This window comes from Pelodiscus sinensis, chromosome 28 (genome assembly GCF_049634645.1).
Source record: "Pelodiscus sinensis isolate JC-2024 chromosome 28, ASM4963464v1, whole genome shotgun sequence".
Classification (NCBI taxonomy): domain Eukaryota; kingdom Metazoa; phylum Chordata; order Testudines; family Trionychidae; genus Pelodiscus; species Pelodiscus sinensis.
Genome location: NC_134738.1, coordinates 4,776,219 through 4,790,847, shown reverse-complemented (window position 1 = coordinate 4,790,847; position 14,629 = coordinate 4,776,219). Strand labels below are relative to the sequence as shown.

The 14,629-nt window shown below is 50.8% G+C and overlaps 1 protein-coding gene across 1 annotated transcript; it reads left to right on the top strand.

Annotated features, from left to right (window-relative positions):
- Positions 1-6,411: 6,411 nt before the first annotated feature.
- PPIA (peptidylprolyl isomerase A) lies at positions 6,412-9,011 on the top strand. Its single transcript, XM_075910676.1, has 5 exons — positions 6,412-6,574; positions 7,515-7,545; positions 7,691-7,779; positions 8,062-8,234; positions 8,675-9,011. Exons 1-5 carry the CDS (start codon positions 6,503-6,505, stop codon positions 8,808-8,810), a joined length of 501 nt encoding a protein of 166 aa, XP_075766791.1. The 5' UTR covers positions 6,412-6,502; the 3' UTR covers positions 8,811-9,011.
- Positions 9,012-14,629: the final 5,618 nt, after the last annotated feature.

Below are 14,629 nucleotides of genomic sequence, written 5' to 3'. Positions count from 1 at the left end.
TTCTTCCGCAAGAAAATCAAAAGAGCAGAGGGGGGTTTCCGGGGTTGGTAACCCTTATTCTACGAGGAAGAAGCCTTTTTCCGAAAGAGCTCTTTTGGAAAAGGGTGTGTGTGGACAGGGAAAAGGGAGTTCTTTCGGAAGAAGAGGAAAAAGCACAGGTGCCCTGGTGGCCATTCCACCCCTAGCAATCACAGCGGACCTGCGAGACAGCCTCCGTTCAGTGTGGATGCTCTCTTTCGAAAAAGCAGATCGCTTTTTCGATGCACTTTGGCAGTGTGGACGCTCTCTTCCGTAAGAAGCCTATAGTCTAGACGTAGCCGGTGAGTCATGAACATGGGCAAAGCTCTCTGGCCCCATCCTTGATGTGCTACTTCTGCAGCTGTTACAGCTAACCACGGGAGTGGTGATCCGGGGACCTGGCGTTCAAGAGGGAGGCCTGTGACGTAGTGGGGGTACCTTGCTGGTTTCTATGCTGCTGGCTCTGGGGTAACCCCCACTGGCTGCCGTGGGTACCACGACCCAGCAAAACAGGATGAGTCACTATGCAAACCAGTGGCCAGACACCACCCATGGAGAGAAACAAAGGAAGGTGGAATGCTGCCCTGGCTGGGGGGCAGGGCTGGAAGAGGGTTAGTTAGTTGCTGTCTGGGAGCATGGAGGAGAGCCTAGGGAAAGGGGCTGGAGTTTAGGGGCCCAGTCTCCCCCATCTCAAGGGGGCCTGAGGCATCCTAGCCCAGCTCTGTGACCAGATGACAGCTGTGCTGTGCTGTATCCTGGAGAGGCAATAAACTTCCTCTATTCCACCGGCTGGTGCAGTCTGTTCGTGCCATTTCGGGGTGCAGGAGACAGGGGACCCCCAACGCGCCGTCACAAGGCCATTCTCCACCCCTCGCCGTGTGACAAAACTGCTATCTGCTTCCCACGGCCTTAGACCCAAAGGGCCTGGTTCCAACCTGACCCAGATTTTACCCATTCATTTCAGTGGAGTTACTGCTGAGTTTTGCAGGCCCAAGACCAGAATGAGGCCCAGGGGACCAAATTCAGACCTACAGATAAAGCGGAAAGAGTGTGGATCTAAGGAGCGTGCCTTGTAGAGGGAGATGGAGATTACCTTGCAGCAAGGGAGGGTTAGGCTGGAAATTACTTCCTGCCTGTCAGGGGATTAACCACTGGAGTCAATTGCCTCGGGGGGTTGTAGAATCTCCATCACTGGAGACATTTAAGAGCAGATTAGACAGACACTGTCAGGGATGATCCAGGCGGTGCTTGGCCCTGCTGCGAGGGCAGGGGACTGGCCTTGACCTCTCGAGGTCCCTTCCAGTTCTAGGAGTCTCTGATTTAAGACCTCCAAGTCCCAGCTGTGCCTCAGGAGGGTCAGCTGGCCTGTGGCTCTTGTAATTTACATGGGGTTGCCAGAGGTCCATATGGACACACTCTGGCCGCCTGCGTTTCAGGAGTTGCTGATTTCTTGGCCGCAGACCCGTGAGGAGGTCGGTCAGCTGCTGTCCCCTCCCTTCCTGAGCCCCGTGGGCATGCTCTCCGACAGGCTCGTGGCCTAGCCAGTTCCATGACAGTTCCAGACAGGACTCAGTTCCAGACAGAGGCCTCTCGGGTGAGTCGCTTAGCACTTTGAGCCTCCGTTTCCCCTGTGCGATGGCAGTGAGAGCACTCCCTTACCTCAGAGGCCTATGATGTTCATAAATACATTTCAGATGTGGAGGGTCCCCGATGCTCTGGACACGGAGGTGGTAGAAGTACCCTGCAGGGCTTGGGTGGTGCTGCAGGCCCTCAGCCCGGGAGTCCAGTGGCTGTTACTAGGCTCGGGTGTTGGAAATCTGGGCCTCGATTTTCACCTGCTGTGGTTGTTCACGGCTTGTCCCTCGTAAGCAGGAAGCTGGAGTTGGTCTCCAAGCCAGAGCGTTCTCCCCTCTGTGGAGAGAGCGTGGGCCCATGTCTGTGATCAGTCACCTCGGCACCCCCGGTCACTTCCTTCCCTGGCATGTTATCATGGGGCACTCCCAAGAGCTGGGCGCATGCAGGGCCAGAATTACCAAGAGACTCATCACCCAGGAGGGACGGGCTTCTGTTTGAGATGGGTGCTGTCCCTGTGGGCAGCTGGTATATAATTGCAGTGTTGCTCACTAGGGCTAGGCTGCCGGCCAGGAGCCACCCCCAGCCTGAGTGACTAGGCTAGAACCATTGTGGCTTTCTACTCCAAACCCCCCGGGCTCCACCACCTGAACCTTAGGAGAAAGGTGCTAGTTGTGGGTCCCTTTGCTCCCTGTGGGCCCAGTAGCGAGCCAGCCCCTGGCAGGCAGAGCTGGAGCAGAGGAAACCGGGTTCCCAGCAGCCAGACACCAAACCACAACGAATGCACATGCTGCAGCCAGCAACCCCCGGGGGGCAGGGCGAGATTCCAGTCCCACCACGCTATGGGCACCCTATGCATGGCTCCTATGGAACTGGGAGGGCCTGGAGATGGAATTCACCACTTTCAGCATTCAGCCAAGGGCTCCCTGTGCTCCAGTCCATGGTGTCTGAAAGGCAGGCATCTACAGACAGCTGCTAGGTGAGTGCTTGAGTCCAGGCAGCAGGGCCCAGCACACCTCAGGGCGGCTGCTATGAGAATGGCCCTACCAACTTCACAGCCAGGAAAAATGCATCACAGACCATGAAATCTGGGTCCCTCCCTCCACTGTACAATCTGACCTTGTGTGCTTTTACCCTACACTTGACAGCTTTCATGGGGGAGACCAGGGTTTCTCAAACAGGGAGTCCTGACCCAGAGCAGGTTGTAGGGGGATTGCAGGGTTATTTTGGGGGGGGGGCGTCGCTATTGCCACCCTTACTTCTGTGCTTCCTTTAGAGCTGGGCAGCCAGACAGCAGCGGCCGGTGGTCAAGCATCCAGCTCTGAAGGCAGCATGTTACCAGCAGTTGCATAGAAGTAAGGGCAGCAATACTATACCAAGCCACCCTTACTTCTGTGCTGCTGCCTTCTGAGCTAGGAGGTTGGAGAGTAGCAGCAGCTGCTGACTGAGGCCCAGCTCTGCAGGCAGCAGTGCAGAAGGGTGGCAATACCACACCCTGACTTCTGCACAGCTGCTGGCTGTGGCTCTGCATTCAGAGCTGGGCTTCCAGCCAGCAGTCACTGCTTTCCAGAGCCCAGCTCTGAAGGCAGCGCTGCTGCCAGCAGCAGCACAGAAGGGTAGCAGTACTGCAATGCTCCCTAAATTAAGCTTGCAATGCCCTCCACAATTCCTTTTGTGTTCAGGACCCTGCACTGAAGATACTGTGACATTTTAGATTTAAATAGCTGGAATCATGAAATGTACGATGTTAACAATCCTATGACAGTGAAATTGACCAAAACGGGCTGTGACTTTGGTAGGGCCCTAGCCATGGAGCACTTTTGGAGAGCAGTGTATGGCACAGCCAGGACTGGGAGAACTGGTTCTACATGGTTCTTTGTTCACCACATTTAGGGGAGGGGATAGGGTCACAGCTTTCTCTTGCCTTGGCTCCCGTGGGCTGTGCTCCGCACACTTTCCCCTTTAGATTTCTTTTCCCTGGTTAATTCCTATTTCAATCTCACTGGGGCTTCTTTCTCTTGACTGCTGCCCCCTCCCTGCCTCCAGGCACTAGCACCAGGAGACATTTCCATGTGAGGCCTCTACCTAGAGAAGCCTGCTTGGGGGGGACCACATTGTGCAACTCTGCCTAGGGGTCTCTGTGGGATAAAAATGACTTGTGGGATAAAGCATCTGAATGTGACCGAGTGAGGGGCAGTAACATGACAACTTGCCTGTGCTGCTGAGTAAGCTGAGGTATGGGCCACGGGCCCAATTCGTAGAGGTGCTAAATGTCCACAAAAGTAGCTGGGGTGCCCTGAAAGTCAGACGCTGTCTCCTGTCTCATGGTTGGTTCACCATCCTCTCAGAGAAAAAAGCCTTTTGCTTCCTCAGACTCTACACTGAGGGTGTATTATTATTTATTACTATTCTGCTGCTTGATCTTTTGCCTTAGGGATGTCAGGCCACAGAGGAATAGGGCCCTGGCTCTATAGACAGCAGCAATGCCCTGACATAATTGTATTTTGCAGGAAAACAACAAACAGAATTTAAGATTGCTAAAGGCAGACTACCCATAGTGGCTCCATTAGTGACAGTCCAAAGGAAACTATTGGCTCTCGGAAGGATTCACAATGTAATAATGCTAGGCAGTATAGCCTAGTGGATAGGATTCTAGACTGAGATTAAAGAGATTTGGGTCCAATTTCCAGGTTTGTCACTGGACTGCTGGGTGAGCTTGTTGCAAGTCCCCTCCTGCCCAGGGCCTCAATTTTTCCATCTGTAAAATGGGAGTGATAGTCTGCATTGTGAAAGAGCCTTTTTCCAAACTGTTGCTCATGTGTTGGAGTTAAGTGACTGTTACTGAAAAACAAATATTCCAAATACATATCTCATCCTCTCTCGGTTGGTCAAGTCACACTTGTATGGTGGGTCTGGTCTCACGATCCTACCAGGTCCTCGTAAAGATAACTAAAGGTCCCCTCTGCTGATTTAGGAGAACAGCTCCAAAGTTGCTCACGCAACTAACCCTTCTGCACAAACACTTGCATGTGTGGGCTAAGCACATGTCAGACAGCTGCTCCAGCACGATTTGCACGTGCAGCTAAGGAGGCCAAAAACGCCTCACAGAAATCCAGCAAAATCTGTCAGCACACCCAAAATATGAATACAAAAATCATCAGGCCCATTTCCCAGGTCTGCCTACCACCTTCCACGCAGCTGTCTAGTCCAGTGGTTCCCAGACTTTTCGGCATCACGCCCCCATTTTGATTATGGAGAACCTTCATGCCCCTCCCCCCCCAAAATAGCAGCAAAACTTGTTGAGCCAAAAAAAAAAAAAAAAGGAACTGACTGCTGGGGCAGCAAAACTTGATGGGGGACTGGGTCGCCGCGTGCCCCCCCTGGAATTTCTTCATGCCCCCCAGGATGGCACAGCCCCCAGTTTGGTTCATTCCATCTCTCATTCCAGAGACCTACAGAGCCACAGCCCGCTCTGCTACCTCCAAGCCCCTATCCTGTTCCCACGCATCATGCCCTAGCTCAGTGTGTCTCAATCTTTTTGTATAGAGTACTCCTTTAAAAAAATATATAAGTACCTACAGTTTTCGGACACAATTTTTATCCTACCGTTGCAACACATTTGTATAAACAACTTAATTGTAGCCGGGTGGGTGATGAAATTTTTGGGTGTAAAAAGTACAAAAATAATCCAACTCTGTAAAACTTAAAACAAAAATTCAGTTTTCTCCAAATTTCAGTTGTATTGATGTATCCCGCCCCCACAGACTTCTCTTGGGTACCCCTCGGGGTACTCGTACCACTGGTGGAGAAACACTGCCCTAGCCCATGGAGCTCAGCCTGCAGGGTCAGGAAGCGGTCTCAGGGGGATTTTGCAGTTTTGTGTGGCTAGATGGACAGGACAGTCCCAACGCTTTTTGTCTGGAAGGTGGCATCTGTAGAAAGCCCTGTGGGTACAAGGCGGACAATGGCCTCATGGGGCAGGGAGGGGTTTACAGTTCCTGGCTGGTAAGGTGCTGTAGGTAGGGCAGGAGTCTCATTCCTCCATCCTTAGCTGCAGAGGCACTATCCTGGCTCGTCCACCACACATGCTACTCCAGAGGTTACGTGGCCCCAGTCTCCCCCCCTCATTTCTGCCCCAAATCCAGCCATATGTCCCCATTCCCAGCCCAGCCTTCTTCCTGCCAGCCCCAGCCAAATCCTTCCTTCCCAAGCCCACAGCCTAACCCCTAATTTCACACCCCAAATCCCAGCCCCCAGCCCCTTCCCCAAATCCCATCCCCCATTCCCAGCCTCTTCCCCAAATCCCAGCCCCAAATCCCAGCCCCCATTCCCATCCCCTTCCCCAAATCCCATCCCCCATTCCCAGCCCCAAATCCCAGCCCCTTCCCCAAATCCCAGCCCCCATTCCCAGCCCCAAATCCCAGCCGCTTCCCCAAATCCCATCCCCCATTCCAGACCCAAATCCCATCCCCTTCCCCAAATCCCATCCCCCATTCCCATCCCCTTCCCCAATCCATCCCCCACTCCCAGCCCCATATCCCATCCGTCACCCCTTCCCCAGATTCCAGCCCCAAAGCCTCCCTCCCATCCCCCAGCCTCTGGCAGCCCCGCCCGCTGCAGCGCCGCAGTGCGCATGCCCGACATCTCCCTCCCGCTTCTCAGCGGGCACCGCCTTGCCCGAGCGCGCGGGCTGCCGCAGCCCCGCCCCTTTGTAGCGATTGGCTGCACCGGCCCTCAATCGCCGGCGCCGCGGGCGCCGATTGGCAGCAGCCGGAAGGCGGGCGGGCGGAGCGGCGAGTATATAATCATAGGGGGACGGCCGCTTTCTTTCCGCTGCGCCGCTCTCGCTGCTGAGGAGGAGCCGCCCGCCCGCCCGCCCGCCCGCTCGCCCCCCTCCCTCACGCGACGCGCCATGGCCGCCAACCCCATCGTCTTCTTCGACGTGTGCGCCGGCGACGAGCCGCTGGGGCGCGTCACCTTCGAGGTAGGGGGGCCGCGCGGCGCCCGGCGGCGCCATTTCCTGGCCGGGGCACGAGGCCATTTTGGGCGGGAGGGGCGCGCGCTGGAGGGAACCGCCCGGCCGCGGGAGGGGGCGCGCGCGCTGGAGGGAACCGCCCGGCCGCGGGGGGGGGGGGCGCGCGCCGCGGGCTCCACGTGGCTGCGGCCGCTCGGTGCGCGAGGCGGCGTCCCTGGGGGGGGGGTCCCTCTGCGGGGAGGGGGGCGCGCCTCGCCCCCGCCCCCCCCCCGCCCAGGTGAGCCGAGCGGGCAGCGCCGCCGCCTTTGTCCGGCGCCTCCATTTTGTTCGGGTCCCTCCGACTCGGCGCTGGGCCGGACCCGCCCCCAGCATTGGGGGGCCTGGAGCCCCCGTCCCCGGCGCCTTGGCCCCGGACCATGGGACCCACTGAGGGGCCGGGATCGGGGCGTCGCGGTCACCCCCGCGCCGGGCTCTGCTCCTGGCCGGAGGGAGAAGCCCCAGGGCAGGTTCGGGAGCGTTTCATAGCGCCCCACGTGCTGCCCTGCGAGTCTGCATCTGCAAGAGCCGGAGGAGACGCGTTGGCGCAGACGCTTCCGTGGGGAAGACCCACTTGGCCAGATGCGCACTAAGCTGTGCAGCCTCTGACCAAGTGGGTCTTCGCCCGCGGAAGCGTCTGCGCCAAGGCTTCGGTGAGTCTCTCAGGTGCCACAGGGCTCCTCCCCGCAATGGCACTAAAGGGCGCAAAGCCGGGCTCCGGGAATCCTGGATGCTGTGGCCATGAAATGGCTGCAGACATCTGTCATGTGGTTTAAGGGTTGGAATGTTGCTGTAGCACAACTCGTGGTGTTATGTTGTGGTAACTAAACTGAAATGGTTTTGTTCCTCCTTTAATAGTTGGCAAACCAACTGAAGTCAAGCAAAATGACTAAGTCACTCTCTTCTCTTACAGCTGTTTGCAGACAAGGTTCCAAAGACAGCAGGTTCGTAAACCCTTCGGGTTCGTGGAGACTGCATTGCAGTCCTCTGTTACTTCTATTTAAAATAAGTTGGAACATTTCACCCAGAGGCTTGATAATGGGTGTTACCTATAAATACCATCTGGTAACAACTGTCTTCAATTGGCAGAGAACTTCCGTGCCCTGACCACTGGGGAGAAAGGATTTGGTTACAAGGGATCCTGCTTTCACCGAATCATTCCTGGGTTCATGTGCCAGGTATGCATCACTGACTCCCCTTGGTTATGGCCTCAGTCATTATTTTTGTGTTGCAGTTCTCACGCTTTTCTCTTTGAAACAGAGTAATTCTGTATTTATATAAACTGTCTTGCTTAGCGGCTTGAATGGCAGCATTCCAGTCTGTTTGCTGTCACTATCCTTCAGGCTTTGTGCCTTATGGAGTAAAAGAGATGACGTTGGTCTCATAGACGTATAAGTGCTGGATCTATTAGAAGGGTTGGTATTGGTGTGTTTCACTTGCAGTGCTTGTTCGTTTTTCAGGGCGGTGACTTTACATGCCATAATGGAACTGGTGGCAAATCCATTTATGGGGAGAAGTTTGCTGATGAGAACTTCATCCTGAAGCACACAGGTCCTGGCATCTTGTCTATGGCAAATGCTGGCCCCAACACAAATGGATCCCAGTTCTTTATCTGCACTGCTAAGACTGAATGGTAAGTATGGAGAAATGAAGAGTAGAGATTTCATTAATGTAATTCTAAAAGATGTTTAGCCCTCTGGTGCATTGTCACAACTCATTGTAGTGTGGCCAGCTTAGAGAACATACTCACCCCAGCTGTTGTGATCCTTGTCAGTGAACATGAGGAAACCTCAAATCTGGTTTCTATGTAGTGAGGTTTCACAGAACCCTAAACTGTAGCTGCTCTGAGTGATAATCCTCCAGATCCCCTCGTATCTGACAAACTGTAGCTTCCTGTCTGGTGGCTCAACTGGCACTCCTTTTCATTGAGTGTGATGGGAGGCTGGTAACATTATAGCTGAGTACTAACCAGCTTGCTGATTATACAAGCTGCCTGGAATGGGTGTTTGCATTCAGTAGGTCAAACAAGTCACTCTCAGCAATGTGATCTATAAAACATGTGTTTTATCTTAGGTTGGATGGGAAACACGTTGTCTTTGGCCGTGTCAAAGATGGCATGAAGGTGGTGGAAGCAATGTCTAGCCTTGGATCAAGAGAGGGTAAAACAAAGAAGAAGGTCGTCATCAATGACTGTGGGCAGCTGTCATAAAATTCCTTACTGTCTTAACCAACCATTCCTTCTGTAGCTGGGGCTAACATGCCATGGTGTGTTTTTTAGCTCCCTGTAATACTTGTGTTCCTGACTTACTGCTGCATTTCTATTGGGTTTCATTTCCCGTAACTTCACAAGTCTAGCTGGACTGCAGAGTTGAGTTTATGATTATGAAATTAAATAAATAAAACAAGCTAACCACATGAGTTTTCTTTTTTGTAAAGGAAGTGTGCCTTGAGAGGATTGAGTGTAGTGACCATCTCTTTTCCTAGCAGCAGCAAGAAATCCCCTTCTGAAGGAGCATCGCCTGGCTACTACAACCGTATGTGGGATCAGCAACTAGGTTTTCTTAAATGGTCCAGCTTGGGATTCCTTATGGGGAAACCACCAGACTAAAAGGGGTTTTGGAAGCCTGTAGCTTGGCATGGATGACATCCCAGTGGCATGGGAGTTCACTTGACAAGCATCCCCACTAATGCTCTTAAGGCTGCTATAGAGCAAATGGCTAAGCAAGTTATTAATGAGAATGACACACAACCAGTGATGTTCATAGTAAAGGTCCTATTGAGTGCAGGGTAAAGTGCGGAGGCCTTAGCAAGAACTTTATTTTGTGAGGTGGAGTCTGTGCAAAGACACTAAGCTCATCTGCAGGCCTTGCCACCTCAACTTACTGGGCTGTTCAGCATCCTGGTCAGGGATAGCCAGACTGAGCCACATGACAGTCTTTCAGCAATTCAAAATCTGAGGTTCTGCAGGAGTTGATGGTGCATTCACATACCTCTGTACATAAAGCCTATGCCCCAATAGAGAAACAGCCTAGCTGTGGGTGTTCTGCTAGTCGGGGGGGGTACAGCTTACAGGGAACACTAGCTTTCACTTTGTGGGCTACAAGTGCCTCCATAGCAGAGCAACAGCCCTGACTCTGCTGTCTGGGGCCGGCTGCTAACTTTGGACCCTGTCATGCATGTGCTGTGCTAATTGGGCTGTGCATTGAGAACTGCTGCTCTAGTCCCTACCATGCAGTAGTTCTGGGTTTCCTCCTGTAGTCTGTTAACCAGAGTGTGGTGAGGGTCAGTACCACAGCATTTTGAAGGGCTAGCCAGCTGAGGCTTGTCTGCCTTGTGCATTTGATTCTACTGTGCATGGGATCTTGCACTAAAGATATAAAACAATACTAGAGAGGGCCTGGAATAGTTAAGGAAAAACACAACTTATGCTTTGAATGGTCTCTAGCAGCAATAATCCTGCAATCCTCAAATGCTTTATCAATAACTTCAAGAGAAAATGGCATGTGTAATAAAACAAGTATTAGCAAAGTAAAAGCTGACATTTAGTGCGAGCCATGCAACTGCAATGCAGTAATCCCTTCTACCAACATAGCAAGAACACCATGCCATGTAAGCTGGGCCTTCTGTCACACCTCAGTAGCTGCATTTATCAGAATGAAGTGTCTGCTTGCTAAATGTAACCCTGCTCTCTAACAGTTCTAATTCACTGTCTAAAGAATACCTGTTGCCAGCCTTATAAAGCTCTTGCAATAACTTCACTGTTTAGTTCTTGAATAGTTTCTCTAAATCTATTGGCCTTATATAGACCAATAAATCTTATGGATAACTTTGTAGCTAAATGGTAGGATCACATTGCTTTGCATCACTTCTGTTTGCTTAAGCAGGTGTTTACCTGCATCATCCTTTTGTGGTATGTCATTATAAAATGGAAACTGAGGGTTGATAGTCAAGTGACATAAATAATTTTCATGGTAAAAATAGATACTCTCTTCAGAGAGTGTCACTTCTGTTGCAGAGACAACTAGATGGTGGTCTATTTCCTCCTTTAAATCTGTTGGTAGTGTAGGTTGATTTGAAAAGGTACAAACAATGTCTGCAACAAAGCTGGTGTTCCTAGCTTTCTCTTTTTGCCATAGGCAGGATTCTCATGCCTGGTTTTAGCAACTAATGCTTGGAGGTATTCTCATCTTTGGCTTTCAGATTGCTAAACTCTTTTCAGTTACGGTTGCCCTGCATGTTGCAGTCCATTCTGTCAGCTTGCCACACTAGAAATGAGCATTACTCATGTCAAAGTGGCAGTAGTTGCATAAGCGTGTTGATCCCAGGATTAGAGGCAATATCTTATGCTATCTAATGGGGTTCCATAGAATCTGTTCTTTGGGCTTTGTGCTCTATCCGTTGACTTGGAAGGGGAATTCCTGGTAAAATTTGATTGGGACAAGAGTTGGTAGAGTGCTGAATGACAGGTAAGCTTTAGAGATTTTTTTCAGATGTACCTAGCTTACCAATGTTTTTAGTACAAAGGTACAAAGGTATGACATCTAAGTAATGTAGGTCACACTTGCGGAATGGAGAACTGTATTTTGGAAAACTGAGCTGGGAAAAACTCGGGTCTTGGACAGCCACCTAATGTAAGCTCATAGCACCTTGCAGTGGCTAAGAGCAAATGTGATCCTTAGAATCCATTGTGTGCAGTGGCAGACCTATATTGGGTTAGCATCTGGTTCTGATCAGCTTTAAAAGGATTGCTGATTGAAAAGAATGGTTCAGACTAAAGAACTTGCCAGTGAGAGACTAGAAGCTCAAAACTATTGATCCAAGGAAGTCAACTTGATCAACATACAGATAGCTATGTAGGCAAGAGACTTTGGCTAGTAGAGTGCTAGTTAATTAGCAGGCAAAAGCAGAGCAAGAGCCACTGGCTGAAGGTAAAATACCTTAAAACTAGAAATGGAGTGCAGCTTTTTAAGAGTGTGGCTATCTAGGGATGTGAATTCCGTTGCAGCATGTTTCTAAACTGTTCTGCAGATCAGTTAGGAATTGTACCTGAAGCAAAAGTCTTAGTGAAAAATCTCTGGCCTTTTAGTGAGAATAGGGCCTTCATATGATCTGTGTCTACCACGGTGGAGATCTCTGTCCTGTGAGACTGGACATGCTTACCCAAGGAATTCCCCATCTCCCCTAGTCATACATTCCAGTGGAATCATGCAATTGATATCCATGCATGCAAGGAGACACCTCTTACCTAGGTCTGGATCTTGGGAATGCCGCTCTCCCTGCCAGAGGGGAAAACATCTTTCCCTGGATCTCTTCAGCTGTACGTAGGACATCTCCGGCGGGGGAGGGGCCTCTCCCCCCCCCCCCCCCCCCCCAGCAAACCAACATCCTAGTCCAAAATAGCTTTCTCCCACAGGCAGGAAAAAGTCCCTATTTTAAAATTAATGGGAGGGATTGATAGCCAGGCCCTGGTTTGCTAAACCTTCACCCATCTGTGGCCCTTCTGCAAAGCGGCTGTTGCCTGTTTGTTAGGATTTTCCTGTGCATGGCCTGTCATGCAATATCTTTCATGGCTACATTCGCAGCACAGGGTATTGTTTTCTGGTTTGTGTTGTGACCTTTGTTCCTGTTTTAATGTTGAGCGACCAGAACAAAGGGTTTTGGGTTAAGTGTTTGCTTCAGTATACTAGCTATTGTGCTTTCCTGAGATCAGCGAAGGGGGCAGCCTAGGGGAGTCCACTGATTTATTTCCTGGATAAAGCACCAGTGACCAAACTTGCATTCCCTTTGACACACTACCTGGGAGCACCAGGTTACATCTGAGCACCTGACCGTTACACTAACCCCTTCCCTAGCGATAGAAATGTAGCCGTGTTAGTCTGGGGTAGTTGAAGCAAAATGCAGGACAATGTAGCACTTTAAAGACTAACAAGATGGTTTATTAGATGATGAGCTTTCGTGGGCCAGACCCACTTCCTCAGATCAAATAGTGGAAGAAAGTAGTCACAACCATATATACCAAAGGATACAATTTAAAAAAATGAACAAATATGAAAAGGACAAATCACATTGCAGAACAGAAGGAGGATGCGGGGGGGTGGGAAGGGGGAGGAAGGAAGGTAAGTGTCTGTGAATTGCTGATATTAAAGGTAGGGAGAGTGGGATGTTTGTGAGTTAATGGTATTACAGGTGATAATTGGGGAAACTGTCTTGATAATGGGTGAGAAAGTTCAAAGACTTGTTAAGTCCTTGTCCGTAAGTGTCGAATTTTAACATGAATGACAGTTCAGAGGATTCCCTTTCAAGTGCAGATGTAAAAGGTCTTTGTAGCAGAATGCAGGTGGCTAAGTCATTTAGAGAGTGTCCTTTCTGGTTAAAGTGGCAAGAAACTGTTTTCTCTTTGTGATCTTGTCTAATATCTGTTTTGTGGGCATTAATCCTTTGGCGAAGTGTCTGAGATGGACAAACATCTCAGACACTTCGCCAAAGGATTAATGCCCACAAAACAGATATTAGACAAGATCACAAAGAGAAAACAGTTTCTTGCCACTTTAACCAGAAAGGACACTCTCTAAATGACTTAGCCACCTGCATTCTGCTACAAAGACCTTTTACATCTGCACTTGAAAGGGAATCCTCTGAACTGTCATTCATGTTAAAATTCGACACTTACGGACAAGGACTTAACAAGTCTTTGAACTTTCTCACCCATTATCAAGACAGTTTCCCCAATTATCACCTGTAATACCATTAACTCACAAACATCCCACTCTCCCTACCTTTAATATCAGCAATTCACAGACACTTACCTTCCTTCCTCCCCCTTCCCACCCCCCCGCATCCTCCTTCTGTTCTGCAATGTGATTTGTCCTTTTCATATTTGTTCATTTTTTTAAATTGTATCCTTTGGTATATATGGTTGTGACTACTTTCTTCCACTATTTGATCTGAGGAAGTGGGTCTGGCCCACGAAAGCTCATCATCTAATAAACCATCTTGTTAGTCTTTAAAGTGCTACATTGTCCTGCATTTTGCTTCCCCTTCCCTAGCTGTATCCATGTAAAAGTCACACCCATTCCTCTGAGGGATTGGTCATGTGTGTTCCAATATAGGTGTGCATGCAGCATGCACGTGTCGTAGGAAGTTTTTCTCATAGTATCCTTAGGGCCAGCAGGGAGCCCCGTGGAGTGGTGCCGGTATATCAGCCTATATATACCCCTGCTGGTCCCTATATCCACTCAGTTCCTTCTTACTGCCATGATGGTTGTTGGAACAACCCTCAGCTTGCCCTCGAGTTGTTTTCCTTGTTAATTCCTCTTCCTTGTTATCAACAGTCTTCAGTTAAGTACCTGTAAATCTGTCTGAAAAGACTTTCCTTTGTGTTTACTCTTTCAACCTGAGGCGGTACCATGCTCCCATGGCAGGGCATGCCTGGCCCACAAGGCTTCAAGCCCTGTAGGAGGTGCAGCAAGTCTATGCCATGTAGTGTAGTGCCTGGGGGAATCTCATATAACATCCGCGTGCAAGATTTGCAAAGCGTTCATGGCCAGGATCAAAGGAGTGTGAATTGTGGCTTAAGGCGCTTCTAATGCAGGCTGCACTCTGGCTGGCACAGGGGCCCAGCAGCGCATCGGGCTGGGTGCGCAACACCTTGGTGCACCACGTCTCTCTGGGACCGATAGGGCCAGGTGCCATTCCCACTTGCCAGGACCGTCTAGGAAGAGGCAGCTTGATAGGGGTCAGTCCCTGCTCAGGCACATGCCCTCCATGCACTTTACAGGGGGGCATGTGGTGCCAGTCAGCCCACAACCCGGACCTTCTAGGTTGGGTGACTATCCTTATCAACAGGGTGCCATCCCCCCCAGACAACTTCCCAGACCCCTCCCGGAGACTTTAGAGGCGCAAGAGTACTCATGGAGGAGTCTCCCCTCCACCCACCTTGCCACCCTCTAGACAGCACAGGGACGCTCGGCACCGCTCTCCCTCCAGGGCACCATGAGAGTCAGCACACAAGGTACGAAGCCACGTGCC